Source organism: Dermacentor andersoni, chromosome 3 (assembly GCF_023375885.2).
Source record: "Dermacentor andersoni chromosome 3, qqDerAnde1_hic_scaffold, whole genome shotgun sequence".
In the NCBI taxonomy this organism is placed as follows: domain Eukaryota; kingdom Metazoa; phylum Arthropoda; class Arachnida; order Ixodida; family Ixodidae; genus Dermacentor; species Dermacentor andersoni.
In genome coordinates this window covers 3,579,447-3,594,918 of record NC_092816.1, presented here as the reverse complement: position 1 = coordinate 3,594,918, position 15,472 = coordinate 3,579,447, and the positions used below count along the sequence as shown (strand labels likewise).

General features: G+C 48.0%; 1 protein-coding gene across 2 annotated transcripts in view; it reads right to left on the bottom strand.

The window, feature by feature from the left end:
* Alg3 (Alg3, alpha-1,3- mannosyltransferase) overlaps positions 1-15,472 on the bottom strand; it is a 156,135-nt gene that overhangs the window by 9,490 nt on the left and 131,173 nt on the right. Inside the window, exon 7 of one of the 2 annotated variants that reach the window (XM_055065668.2) lies at positions 7,826-7,916. The exons of the other annotated variant lie outside the window; for it this stretch is intronic. Within the exon in view, the coding sequence (XP_054921643.1) occupies positions 7,826-7,916 (91 nt within the window). The remainder of the gene's footprint in view (positions 1-7,825; positions 7,917-15,472) is intronic. 2 annotated transcript variants of the gene reach the window in all.

The window sequence follows — 15,472 nt, the reverse complement described above, 5'->3', positions numbered from 1 at the left end:
ATCAATCACACTCTGGTGGCGGCTGTGTATGGCACAGCTGCACGGCCCGTATTTTGAAAGCAATCTGCGATGGGGACAGAGAGCACTGAGTGCTGTGCTCTGTGCTCTTTCTGCTTAGTTGGCGTTGAAGAGATGCGCCGGTTCCTATTTCGAAAGCGATATGCGATGGGGGCACAGTGCGGCGAGTGCTGATAGCTTTGTGAGCACTGTGTTCTCGCCAATCAGTTCGTGTTAAAGCGAGAGGCAGCACGAAGATGAATTAACTTGCTACTGTGGGTCATACCTTGAAAGCGATCGACTTTGCTCGAAACAATGGTGTACCTTGTTGGGTAAGCACAGAAATGCATACGTATTTAAAGGGACAATTAAGGTCAATAATAATTAAAGGACAATAACATTAAGTCAACGTGGACTGTTGAAATACCATCCCAGAAACCTCGAAATGCTTGTTTCATGTGAAGAAGAGACTTATTTTAAGAGAAAATGCGTTCTGAAGCGTCCGTATACCTCTAGCGCAGTTCAAATCGCTCGCCCTCCGATCAAGGAGTGGTGACTTCATGGTCTCAGAGTGACGTTGTGCCGTCGGTGAGTAAAACGGCGGTCGCAGACGGCGCTACGGCTTTTCTGCGCAAAACGCAAACGCGCGGCCAGAAACAGAGCCAAGACAGATCCGACAGCAGTGAGAAAGCGGAACTATGGTGGCTAGTGGAAGGAAAAGCGCGCAACGATAAGCTGGTTCTTTATTTTATGATGCCAACTTTGACGCTCGTTGCAATGGACGGCCCTGACAATGACACATTGGCTCACGATGCTGGGCTCAACTTCAGCGATTTAAGCACTGATGAACATGACCTGCAGCTGAGGGCTCGCGCTGCCGGCGTGGTTGCGTACTACTACGACAGCAACTGTACGTCATGGCTGTACAAATTCGCACATTTGTAGCTTTTTCTTCGTGAAAACCAAATGCCACACTCACCACCCCGTCTTCGACCTATAGTTGTAGCGCTTCGGAGAATGCAGGCAAGACCAACGGAAGAGCGCTCCCGGGAAGCATTGCTTTCCCGTAGCGCTTTTCCATAACTCCACACGACTTCAGTAAGTCGGCATTGAACTTGTAATCCTCTGGACAAAAGTGCAGCAAGCACACTATGCGATTTTCGGCTCTTTGCCAACGTGCCGTGGCAGAGGTACAGCACTTAACCACTTCGAACGGAGAGGTTCACTCGTTGGCCCACAGTGATAAGTAACATCGTATTCGCCGCTGCAGCTGCCCTTGGCCAAGTTCCGCAGACCGTTCGCGCATTACACGACATTACATGGACGTGGCATTCTCGCTGCTTGTTCCAAATGCAAGTTTCGCGACCCAGCAGAACCAGCGCAGCACGACGTGATAACGAAACAACTGAAACTCCAAAGCGCGGGTGGCGCAGAGTCGAGCGAAAACGAAAGCTTTCGACCACCCATACTACTGAAGGGCAACGTCAAAATGCTATTTTTTTCTTAGAATCAAACAGAAGTAGACACGTAGCATTTTCTTCCATCATATAACCTAATGAAATCATCTTTTTAATACGAGTAGTTGAGTACTAGTGACAAAAATTATGATGAGGAGTGCCTTCGTCATCGGGCTAGTACCAGAATGTCGCTGGGGTGTCTCAAATCGTGTCCTACATTTACCTCAATTTCTCAGTTAGTAAAGCTCTGTTCGCGATTATATTGATGCCTTAGACATTCTAGAGCATGGCTTTATCTCTTTAACTTTACTTCATAGTAACCTTTAGCGTCCCTTTAACAAGTGCCTTCATGATTTGTTTGCACGACAGCATTGTCGTTCCTTTGTCCCAAGAGCATGTTTGAGGCTCCACAACAGTAAAACCTCGTTAATCTGGAACATCAGATAATTTTGGCTTGACCTTTGGTCACAGCAGGCGTATACATTACCTAATGACATCAAACAGTCGTTTATTCAAACTTATTTGGGTGCACACCGGTTAATTCGGACAACCCGTCGAACCTGGCGAGTACAGAGCCTCGCAAATGTACGTGCGATGCAAAAGAGCAATCACAACCACTGGCGTAGCCAGAAATATAATTCGGGAGGGGGGGGGGGGGGGGGGGGGGGGCTTCCATCGAGAACTACTACTCTTTCCCCTCTTTTACCTCTCTCTCTCTCTCTCTCTCTCTCTCTCTCTCTCTCTCTCTCTCTATATATATATATATATATATATATATATATATATATATATATATATATATATATATATATATATATCATGAAGACGCAGTGCCCAGCAACCTACTTGACCCGTTGGATCCTTAAAGGGACACTAAAGTGAAAAATGATTTCTTCTGCATCAGTAAATTACCGCTCTACAACACCAAAAACACCACTCTTACGACGATAAGACGTTTGTTAAGCCAGAAAAAGCGCTGAAGAAGGAAATACGGGTGGCGACGCCTACTTGAGTTCCCGCACCTGGGGGCTGTGACGTCTTGGATATTGATGGCATCTGCTAGGGCCTACTAATTATATATAGCGGTACAGATTGGCTACATTGTGTTCTAAAGGAACCAAATATTGAACATGTCAAGTTTCGGGAACATTTATTGAGCCAACGCGGCCCAAATGCGAAAACATACTTTGGAATCCCTAACGTCACGCTGACGTCCCGGCGCGAAATTCAAATACTGATACTTGGACCTTCATTTTATCGTCTAATAATCAAACTATTATTTTGAAACGACTGCCTGCAGGGTTCTCAAACAATGCTCCATTAGTCTAAACTGATTTATTGTTTCGCTTTAGTGTCCCTTTAAGTGTCGAGAGCCAACAGAGAGAATGATGGTCCATTGCAACAGTGAAAGTTCGACCGTATAAGTACGGCTGGAATTTGCTCACTGCCCATACGAGTGCGAGGCACTCGCGCTCTGTAATGGAGTAATTGCGTTCAGCTTGTGAAAGCAGGCGACTTGCATACGGAATAACTTTGTCACGCCCACGTTGACACTGAGATTGACGCTATTGACATTGAGATTGGCATTGACACTATGGGACTGGTGCAGCTGACACCGCGCCAATCCCATAGCCACTAGCATCTGTACAGATTTCTGTTGGGGCAGATAAGTCAACGTGAGCAAGAATTGCCAGTGCAGTGAGCACGGTGATAAGGTCTTGGAAGCAGCAGCTTGGTCAAGACCCAATGAAAAGGAGGCGCCTTTCTTCGGAAGTTCAGTCAGAGGGTGAGCAATGCACGCAAAATTTTTGACAAATTGACGAAAATGAGAGCATAAGCCTACAAAGCTGCGGACGTCTTTGGCACAGGTCGGCACAGGAAAATCGAAAACAGCACAAACTTTTGCGGATCGGGGCGGATGCCAGGTGAGTCCATGAGGTGACCGAGGATAGTAATTTGGTGGTGAACAAAGTGGCACTTCGAAGAATTTAATTGTAGCCCAGCAGCACGGAAGACGGAAAGAATAGATGAAATGCGTTCAAGGTATGTCACAAAGGTCGGTGAGAACACGATGACGTCGTCGAGGTAACAAAGGCATACAGACAACTTAAAGCTGTGCAAGAGCATGTCCATCATGCGATCGAAGGCGGTTAGAGCATTGCACATGCCGAATGGCATGACTCGAAACTGATAAAGGCCATCTGGCATAACAAATGCAGTCTTCTCATGGTCTATGTCATCGACGGCAATCTGCCAGTAACTGGAGCATAGGTCTATCAATGAAAAATATGTCGCACTGTGTAGGCAATTCAAAGTGTCGTCTATACGTGGCAGTGAAGAGACATGCTTCTTTGCTATCTTGTTTAGATGGCGGTAATCTATGCAGAACTGCCAGGTGTTGTCCTTCTTTTTTACCAAGACAACAGGAGATGCCCACGGGCTAGACGATGGTTTAATAATGCCCTTGGTAAGCATCTTATGAACCTCCTGTTGTATTACTCGGCGCTCGGTGTGTGACACGCAACAGGGCGGTCTGTGAACAGGCGGTGCATCGCCAGTATATATACGATGCTGAACTAGGGAGGTTTGCCCCAAAGGCCGACCGTCAGGGTAAAAAATGTCGGAATAAGATGTGAGCAGATGACGAAGATCGTTGGTTTGTGTGGGGGTAAGGTCCAGGGCTATCATCTTGGTAATGTTGTGCACTGGAGGCGGACGTGCCGTGCGAAAGTAGGGCACTGACACAGGGAGTGACGACATAGTCACCATCCGGTACACAGGGTTTGCGCACAGCAGTGATACAAGTCAGTGCCTGTGGAGATAGACAAACAAAGTCGGTGCAACAGAGCTGGATCGGTACGCTGTCAGTAAGGTCAGTAACATCAGGAAAATCAAGTTTGACTACACCAGCCGAGCAGTCAATTATGAGTGGGCAGATAAAAAACTAAGGCCAAGGATCACGTCATGAAGTAAATGGAACAATAGAGATGTATGGCGACCGGTGACGCTGACACAAGCGGCACACATTCCCAGCAAAGCGGGGATTCCCCCATCGACTCGTACAACACAGGGACTCGGCAGGAGTGAGCACTTTCTTGAGCTGCGTCCAGGGATCAGCGCTCATGACTGAGATGTGTGCACCGGTGTCGATCAAGGCAGTGACAGGTAAAGCATCAACTTCCATGGCAATTAAGTTCTGATCTGTCGGCAAGGTAAGGAAAGGTTTTTCAAGTCGAGGGTCTAATGCAGCGTCACCTCTGGAAGTCGCATCTATCAGTTTTCCGGGGATGAGCGTACAGAAGGGTGAGGCGATGAAAAACGACGGGGCAGGGGCAAGCGGGACCGACGATCGTGCAGCGATGGCGAACGGGTCGAGCGTCTGATGTACGCAGAAGGGCCGCGGCCATGGTATGTCGGGTCGTTTGGAGCATGAAATGGCTGGCCCTGGTTGTCATTGTGGTGGTAGTAGAATGTGGAGCATGAAAATGAGGGCTGACGATAACGGCAACGGCAAGAAATGTGCCGCACGCCGCTACAATGGAAGCATATGGGCTTGTCGTCTGGTGTTCGCCATTGGGACGGATGTTGATAGCGTTGAAACGTTGGTAGAGGTCGGTGAAGAGGGGCAGGGCTAACCGGAGGGTGTGTTATGGAGCACATGGGTTGAATTCCTGCGTTGGCCAGTTTTTCGTGGACAACTGCATCGATGAGAGAAATTGTCGATTGCGTATACACAGAAGGGTGCACGAAAGAAGATGGCGATGCAGCCTCGATTTTGCGCCGCACAATTCAGACAAGGCTATCTGTAGTGGATGAGTGAAGGGCCCGAATGAGCGTTTTCACAAGACAACATAGCGGCGGTGTTGGAAAGCCGCACGAACTGTCTGGCAATGCTACAGCTCCTTGCTTTTTCGAAACGTCTGCACTCACAGATAATTTCGTCTACCGTCGAGCAGTCTTTAAAAAACGAGCAAGATACACGCATCATCCGCGATGCCTTACAGAATGTGCCTCACTTTGTCAGCCACAAGCATACTGGCATCGACGCGGCGGCAGTTCTAGGACATCAAGGATGTACGTAACATACGACTCAGTAGCTGTCTGAGCCCAACAGGATAGGTCTTTCGCAGAGGCACACTTGCGACCAGCGAGCTGGCCGAAGAGGTTGTGAAGCTTTTGCTTGCATACGTCCCAGCTGGTCAACTCTTCTTCATGTGTGTCATACCAGGTACATGCTTGTCCCTGGAGGTAGAAGAGCAGATTTGCAAGCATCACTGTCAAGTCCTATCGGTTGTGTGCAGTGACGCATTCGTATGTGCCAAGCCATTCTTCAATGTCGACTCTGTGTCGGTGCCGTTACCAGAAAGGTGCCTGGGTAACGCGGATAGGTCAAGACAACTGATGGTTCGGTGTTGCAGATGCTGACATCCCTGGTGCACCGGGTGCTGACGCCGTGCTTAACCCAACGGCCTGGTCGCCTGTCAGCATGGTAGGATGGCCGAGGACAAGCCCGCTGCGGAGTTCCGTCTTATGAAATACCCCGGCACCTCCACCAAAAATGAAATGGACAGAGACATAAGGTTAAATGGGACTGTTTACTCTGCAGAAGATATGGCCGGTACAACCAGTATGGTCGAACGTTGAGTTTGCCCCACTACATCGTCTCTTTCATCCTGTTGATGATCGTCATCTTTGTCCCTCTTGTGGCACCGTGACAATATACATATATATATAAAGAAAGAGAGAGAGGTATGAGGTTGTACATCAAGCAAAGACAAACTCCTAGCACTCCCCGGACAAGAATACTTTAACAACGAGAATGCATGTATTGCAGCCACTTCGCATCACATTACGCTATCATCCTTATGCTATCTTTAAAAATGATGATATTAAAAAAAAAATTTCTTCATGAGTGGATGCATTTATATAACGTATGCGATTACCTATCTGGTATATGACTTGGAAAAACTAACAGTGCTAAAATTGAGGCCATACAAAAACAAAGCAGCACACTATTGTGTGTCTTCTCGTTTGCAGGGCAGACTTGTTGCAGGTAACAGTGGAGATCACCGTTGTTTTCCAGCTGATTGTGTCCCAGCCGCGGTGGCTGCATTTTGATGGGAACAAAATGCGAAAACACCCATGTACTTAGATTTGGGTGTACACCAAGGAACCCCAAGTGGTCCAAATTAGAACTAGAGTCCCCCACTACAGTGTGCCTCATAATCAGATCGTGGTTTTGGCATGTGAAACCCCATAATCTAACCTTTCTTTTCCAGCCAGATCTTCTGGTGTGTGTAGGTATGACCACAACTACGTACAGGAGAGGGTGAGCACAATTTTGCAAGTTTTCTATCATTCGATCGTGCTTTTGGCGTTGTGGGCATGCTATATTATTCTAGACTTAAAAATAAAGGAACGAAGCGTTGTGCTAGAACTTCAATAGTATCATATGATACAAGTTTCACTCCGTTTTGGTGACCTGCTGTTCGACTTGTTTCAAGAGATGTTTAGAATTAACTTGCGATCATGGTCTTGTAGTCACCACGCGATGCATATTGTTATTTGATCCCACTTGAGAACTAATGAGGCTGACAGTCTGAAGCAGGGCTGCTTTCCGTTTAGAAAACTTTGTAAAAATTATGGCATCCGTTCGCAGTAAAATAAGGGCCAGTAGCTCCAAGAGATTTGAAAACATTGTGTCTCCCGACACCTGTCTATTCTGAAAATTGACGAGACGTTTAGTTAGGATGGGCTCTCTGCAGAAAGCAGCACGTGTTACGACGTAGTTGGCAAGCCTAGGTGATTTGCTGCAGCTGTATGGTGTTGAGTGACCTAGCAGTGATGTGACGTGGTCCCTATGTCTATAATTATCTGCCTACTTCGTTCTTGACGCCTTTTATGCACATCTTCCACTCCTCGTATCCATCACTTCACTCCCCTTCTTATCATTCTTTTCCGTTAGTCACTGTCACACTCTTCAACATTTACCAGTTTGCTGAACGGCGTGACGGCCAAAAACATTCCTATATTTCTGTTCCTGCGTAGACTTCGAGGCCATTCTCTTATCTGCCCTCCCACCTGTTCATTCAGGCGGTTTTTTAGCTTCCCTGGCCAAGCCCCCGTCCTCGATATATATTGCCATGCGCAAATCAGCATTCTTTTAAAGCGAAGTTTTTCTCTATCTCGAAGTTTACCCACGTTGGGGGGAGCATGGCGGAGAGGAAAGAAGCAAGAAACTTGTTTGGACCTCTGCGCTGCTTCACATGCGCACAATGCCCTCTGGGCATCGATTGCCACATTAGCCTCTTGACAGCTGTAATTATCCATGACCCCCCCCACAAAACAACTGTAGGAATGGCAGCGCTCACCTTTCTGCTATAACCAAGTCCAGAGGAGGCAGACATTGGGTAGGACCGACACAGTTGCGAAACAAGTGAATAACAGCCTTGCCACTCTTCGCTTGCAGTTCCCACACAAGGGAAGGGGGGATAGGGAAAATGTGACGTGACAAGAGAAGTAAATGCTAGTATACAGGCACGACAGTGGTTGCGGGGAAACTGAACAAGCTTAAGTTCTAGGTACACTGATATCACAACCCCCTCCTCATCCTTTGGACCTCCACTAGCCCTTGCCGTTCTTTCAGGTTCAAGCTATCCCTTTCAACCATGTCGCTCTTTTGGAGCCCCCCTCCTGACACTTTCTGCTCCGTGGGAAAAGGGGGGGGGTTTCCGTCAGAAAATTTCGGGGGGGGGGGGGGGTTCGACCTCCCCCCGGCTACAGCAATGATCACGGCGCTAGCGGCCAATTGAAACAAAGCGGTAGAGTCCGTATTGCCAGAGGAATCAGTAGAAGTCCTACCGGAACAACAAACGCCGAACACTTCGTGCTTATTCGGGCGTTTATGCGTTTACCGCGGCACGCGCCTTCAGAACTGCATAGTCGCCATCCCCGATGACAGCAATAGCGACCACGGTTTTGGTCCACAGCGGTTGCGGCGAGTAAACTACCGCTTTGGTTCAGTGCAATGCGTACGCAATGTCAGAAACACGGCGCAAGCTGTCGAGAATGAAGACCGATGATACGGCAGCTACAGCAGGATGGACAGACGACCTGTTGCTGAGTAGGAGCTCTATTCTGGACATTCTGCCATTTACTTTGAGGTGTGACTTAGGGGCGACGTGCACAAGATGGCACTGATGGCCCTGATTTGCTTTTGTAACATGATGCAAATTTGACGTTTCGCCTAATAAACCAATGTAGGCACTGAGCCTAACATTCTTGACAAAGCAAAACAGGTTTCCTTTTCAGCAAAAATCCAATCCAATTGATGCAAGAAATCATCGATGCATCGTGGTTTTGGCTAAAATGGAGTAAATTTCAGACTCTAGAAAAGTTAGTTTGACTGAAAGGGCGCATCCTGAGTGCAAGTGAATGAAAGAAGTTGCGGAAGTGGCGTTTAGAGCGCACATGCCGCACAGGCTTCCATGCGTGCCTTCCGTAGTGCTCGCTACTTTTTCCACTGCGATAGTGAGGAGATGTTGTTTTCACCATAGAGTTTGATACAATAATTACTAGAGGGAACTCAGGTGCTAGTGTCTAAGGGAGCTGCAATGGGAACGGTTGAGCTAGCATGGGAATTATGGGAAGTACATGGATTTGCATAAACTTTGTCTTTCTGGCTTCAAATGGCTTCGTGGCTTAAACTACAGGCACAAACCACATGCACTCATTAGAGACCGGAGCCTTTGTCTTCAATGACACGAAAGGCGCAAACCACATGCACACATTAGAGACCGGAGCCTTTGTCTCCAATGACTTGAGAGGTGCAAGCCACACGCACTTATTAAAGACTGGAGCCTTTGTTTCCACTGGCTCAAGAGGAGCAAACCCCACACACTCATTAGAGACCAGAGCCTTTGTCTCCAATGGCTCGAAAGGCGCAAACCACACGCACTCATTAGAGACCAGAGCCTTTGTCTCCAATGGCTCAAAAGGCGCGAACCACACACAATCGTTAGAGACCACAGCCTTTGTCTCCAATGACTCAAAAGGCATGAACCACACGCACTCATTAGGGACCGGAGCCTTTGTCTCCAATGGCTCAAAAGGCGCGAACCACACACAATCATTAGAGACCACAGCCTTTGTCTCCAATGACTCGAAAGGGACGAACCACACGCACTCATTAGAGACCGGAGCCTGTGTCTCAAATGACTCGAAAAGCGTGAGCCTCATGCACTCAGTAGAAACCAGAGCCTTTGTTTCCAATGGCTCAAAAGGTATAGAAAAGGTAACATTGAATATCGAATTGAGTAATGGCAAACGACACACCCAAGGCCAAACAGCGGGACATTTTCCTGGCCAGCTGCGGTACCCGTGACTTCAGTCTCCTGCTCGACCTTCTCAAGCCAGCCACGCCGCCTGTTAAAACGTTGAGTGAGCTGCTCACCATACTGCACCTGCATTTCAACCAAGCATTGTCCACACTAATGGAATGTTCCCGCTTCAACAACTGGGGCCGCCGGGAAGAAAACGCTCGAGCAGTTCCTTGCTTTTTATGAGGGTTAGCGAGTGCCTGCATTTTCGGGGACCAGCTGGACTCCATGCTCGAGGACCATCTCATCTGTGGCATCAACAACTCCGCCATGCAGACGCCACTCCTGCAGCTTCCCTACCCCTCGCTAGACGACGCCGTGAAGGCAGTGCTCGCAATGGAAGCTGCCGCCAAGAAAGCCGGCGAGAATGCCCGTGCGACTGGCTCACCGTCGGTGGAAGCAGCGGTCAACAAGTTGGCGACAAAGGGCAGTACCTGCGGTCGTTGTGGTGGTGCCCATTCCCCCTCACAGTGCCACTCTCAAGCACAATGCTTCAAGTGCGGGAAAACTGGACACCTGGCACAGGTATGCCGAAGGGGAGGACGAACAACTGACAGCAGCAGCAGCCTGGTTCAAGCCCCGGTACCCCACAAGCTCATGGCCAGGGTAGCCATCGCAAGGGTACACGGCGGGGTCGAGCTGCAGTAGGCTCGAGTTCTTCTGCAGCCAGGCTCCACGCCGTGGCCGAGAACCCGCCGATTTTCTACATGTGGCACACAGGCCTTGTACCGTCGTCTGTGCCACAGTACATGCTGACGGCCAAAATCTGCGGGCACCCAATTTCCATGAACCTGGACACAGGGGCCAGCGTATCGGTCATAGCCAGGAAACTGTTCAAGCGTACCTTCCCCGGTGTGTCCGTTGAGGCTTCGGGCATAACGCTGCGCTGCTACGCCAGGCAGCTCTCCCAGTTCCAAGGTAAGGCCCAGGTCAGCATTCGCTTTGGCGACAGGGAGGCAACTCTCCCCTTTACTTAACAAAGTGGTCGTCGCCGACGCTGCTGGGCCGCAACTGGTTTCATGCACTGGGCTTTGTCTGCCACAATACCAGGAAGCCAGCCTGCATGCGGTGAAAGACGTCCCCAGCTTCCTAACCGAGTTAAGGTCTCTGTTCCAGCCAGGGGTGGGCACATTCGCCGACACGACGGCTGGCATCTATGTACCTGAGGGAGCCCGACCACGTTTTTTCAAGCCTCGCCCACTGCTGTTCGCCCTGAAGGACGGGGTCACCCAGGAGCTGCAATGGTTATAGCGAGAGGGCATCCTGGTGCCCGTCAGGACGTCTGAATGGGCTGCTCCCAATGTACCAGTGCTCAAGTGAGACAGCAGTGTCAGGTTCTGTGGGGATTTCAAGGTTACCACCAACCCCGTCACTACTGTTGAAAAGTACCCATTGCCCCGGATTGAAGATCTCTGGTCAATGTTGTCCAGTGAACAGAAGATCACTAAGCTCGACCTCAGAGATGCTCATCAGCAGCTGGTGTTCCAGGATGCTCTCGGAAGTATGTCACAATATCGACAACATTGGGGTTCTTCCAGTACACACGCTTACCGTTTGGCGTGGCCTCAGCCCCAGCCATACTTCAGAGGGAGATAGACAACCTCTTCAAGGGCATGAGGCATGTGTTGGTGTACTTGGATGACATCCTGGTTACTGGCAGTGACGACAGGGACCACCTGCAAAATCTGCACAACATCCTGGCAAGACTGCAGAAAGCCGGCTTCAAGCTCAAGCTGGAAAAGTGCATTTTCCTGACCCGTGTTACGTACTTCATCATCATCATCATCATCACATCATCATCATCATCATCCTGGTTATGCCCATTGCAATGCAAAGGCCTCTCCCATACTTCTCCAACTACCCCGGTCATGTACTATTTGTGGCCATGTTGTCCCTGCAAACTTCTTAATCTCATCCGCCCACCTAACTTTCTGCTGCCCCCCTGCTATGCTCCTTTTTTTGGAATCCAGTCCGTAACCCTTAATGACCATCGGTTATCTGCCCTCCTCATTACATGTCCTGCCCATGCCCATTTCTTTTTCTTGATTTCTTGAGCCTAAGATGTCATTAACTCGCGTTTGTTTCCTCACCCAATCTACTCTTTTCTTATCCCTTAACGTTACACCCATCATTCTTCTTTCCATAGCTCGTTGCGTCGTCCTCAATTTAAGCAGACCCCTTTTCTTAAGCCTACAGGTTTCTGGCCCGTATGTGAGTACTGGTAAGATACAGCTGTTATACACTTTTCTCTTGAGGGATAGTGGCAACCTGCTGTTCATGATTTCAGAATGCTTGCCAAACGCACCCCAGCCCATTCTTATTCTTCTGGTTATTTCAGTCTCATGATCCGGATCCGTGGTCACTACCTGCCCTAAGTAGATGTATTCCCTTACCACTTCCAGTGCCTCGCTACCTATCGTAAACTGCTGTTCTCTTCCGAGACCGTTAAACATTACTTCAGTTTTCTGCAGATTAATTTTTAAACCCACCCTTCTGCTTTACCTCTCCATGTCAGTGAGCATGCATTGCAATTGGTCCCCTGAATTACTAAGCAAGCAAATATCATCAGCGAATCACAAATTACTAAGGTATTCTCCATTAATTCTTATCCCAGTTCTTCCCAATCCAAGTCTCTGAATACCTCCTCTAAAAACGCTGTGAATAGCATGGGAGAGATCGTATCTCCCTGCCTGATGCCTTTCTTTATTGGGATTTTGTTGCTTTCTTTATGGAGGACTACGGCGGCTGTGGAGCCGCTATAGATATCTTTCAGTATTTTTACATATAGCTCGTCTACACCCCGATTCTGTAATGCCTCCATGACTGCTGAGGTTTCGATTGAATCAAACGCTTTCTCGTAATCAATGAAAGCTATTATAAGCGTTGGTTATATTCCGCACATTTCTCTATCACCTGACTGATAGTGTGAATATGGTCTATTGTTGAGTAGCCTTTACGGAATCCTGCCTGGTCCTTTGGTTGACGGAAGTCTAAGGTGTTCCTGATTCTATTTGCGATTACCTTAGTAAATACTTTGTAGGCAACGGACAGTAAGCTGATCGGTCTCTAATATTTCAAGTCTTTGGCATCCCCTTTCTTACGGATTAGGATTATGCTAGCCTTCTTCCAAGATTCTGGCACGCTTGAGGTCATGAGGTATTGCGTATACAGGGTAGCCAGTTTTTCTAGAACAATCTGCCCACCATCCTTCAACAAATCTGCTGTCACCTCATCCTCCCCAGCTGCCTTCCTCCTCTGCATAGCTCCGAAGGCTTTCTTTACTTCTTCTGGCGTTACTTGTAGGATTTCAAATTCCTCTAGCCTATTCTCTCTTCCATTATCGTCGTGGGTGCCACTGCTACTGTATAAATCTCTATAGAACTCCTCAGCAACTTGAACTATCTCATCCATATTAGTAATGATATTGCGGCTTTGTCTCTTAGCGCATACATGTGATTCTTGCCAATGCCTAGTTTCTTCTTCAGTGCTTTTAGGCTTCCTCCGTTCCTGAGAGCATGTTCAATTCTGTCTATATTATACTTCCTTATGTCAGCTGTCTTACACTTGTTGATTAACTTGGAAAGTTCTGCCAGTTCTATTCTAGCTGTAGGGTTAGAGGCTTTCATACATTGGCGTTTCCAGATCAGATCTTTCGTCTCCTGCGATAGCTTACTCGTATCCTGTCTAACGGAGTTACTACCGACTTCTATTGCACACTCCTTAATGATGCCCACAAGATTGTCGTTCATTGCTTCAACACTAAGGTCCTCTTCCTGAGTTAAAGCCGAATACCTGTTCTGTAGCTTGATCTGGAATTCCTCTATTTTCCCTCTTACCACTAACTCATTGATCGACTTCTTATGTACCAGTTGCTTCCGTTCCCTCCTCAGGTCTAGGCTAATTCGAGTTCTTACCATCCTATGGTCACTGCAGCGCACCTTGCTGAGCACGTCCACATCTTGTATGATGCCAGGGTTAGCGCAGAGTATGAGGTCTATTTCATTTCTAGTTTCGCGGTTCGGGCTCCTCCACGTCCACTTTCGGCTATCTCGTTTGCGGAAGAAGGTATTCATTATCCGCATATTATTCTGTTCCGCAAGCTCTACTAATAACTCTCCCCTGCTATTCCTAGTGCCTATGCCATATTCCCCCACTGCCTTGTCTCCAGCCTGCTTCTGCCTACCTTGGCATTGAAGTCGCCCATCAGTATGCTGTATTTTGTTTTGACTTTACCCATAGCTGATTCCACGTCTTCATAGAAGCTTTCGACTTCCTGGTCATCATGACTGGATGTAGGGGCGTAGACCTGTACAACCTTCATTTTCTACCTCTTATTAAGTTTCACAACAAGACCTGCCACCCTCTCGTTAATGCTATAGAATTCCTGTATGTTACCAGCTATGTTCTTATTAATCAGGAATCCGACTCCTAGTTCTCGTCTCTCCGCTAAGCCCCGGTAGCACAGGACGTGCCCGCTTTTTAGCACTGTATATGCTTCTTTGGGCCTCCTTACTTCACTGAGCCCTATTATATCCCATTTACTACCCTCTAATTCCTCCAATAGCACTGCTAGACTCGGGAGAGGTCCGAGTGTTTAAAAACCGCTGTTGTGCGGCTGCTCAGGACACTCTCTCTCAAGCAGTCATGTTAGACTGATGTACTTTCTCAAACAGTCATGTTAGACTGATATAAATACTGTAAATAAACCCATATTCCTCGTTCTCGATGAGAAGCAGTCCTTCCCTTCATCAAGGTCCTCAGCATGAAGTTGGATGACGGCATGGGCCAGCTACCTTCTAATTCATGCCCGACTCCAATCTTGACAACGGATCACGAGCGATGGGATTGAGCCCCCAATCCTGACAACTGGCTGACAGCGGTGAGATGGACTTTGCGACATGGTGCTGTGACTGCGGTGAGTGCTTGGTTCTTGCTTTGACTCTCTAGGCTTCATTTTGTGGTTGTTCTGTTTTGAACAGTAGGGAAGCTAGATTGTTGAGTGTTAGCAAGGTTGGGTTTTCCTAGCTAGATTTAGCGAGCAGGACCAAGGCAGTAAAGCAGCAATCATGGAGTTAAGGACACTGCTGAGAGACGAATTGTTGATTGTTGGTGAGGAACTTGGCCTAGATGTACGGAAGGAAATGCTAAAATCGGAATTATTGGAGCTAATTTCCCAAAAGGCAAGTGAGGAAGAAATTGAAATGGGGTTTGAACTTCTGAAAAAAAGAGAGATACGGGACAGAGAAAGAGAAGAACGGGACAGAGAGAGAGAGGAACGTGAAACAGATCGCGAGTTAAGAAAAATGCAACTTGAACTTGAAAGCAAACGTTTGGAGTTGTCTCAAGCAAGTGAAGGCACTCTGGGACGATAAAGTGAGGCAGAATCGTACCGCATGGACAGGCTATTAAAAATGCAACTTGAACTTGAAAGCAAACGTTTGGAGTTGTCTCAAGCAAGTGAAGGCACTCTGGGACGATAAAGTGAGGCAGAATCGTACCGCATGGACAGGCTATTAAAGCCATTTGAGGTCGGGACTGACATAGGCTTGTTCCTAAGCAATTTTGAAAGGACTTGCGAAAAGATGAACTTCGGCCTGAGTACATGGCCACAGCGGTTGCTGTCTATGTTGCCGTGTGAGG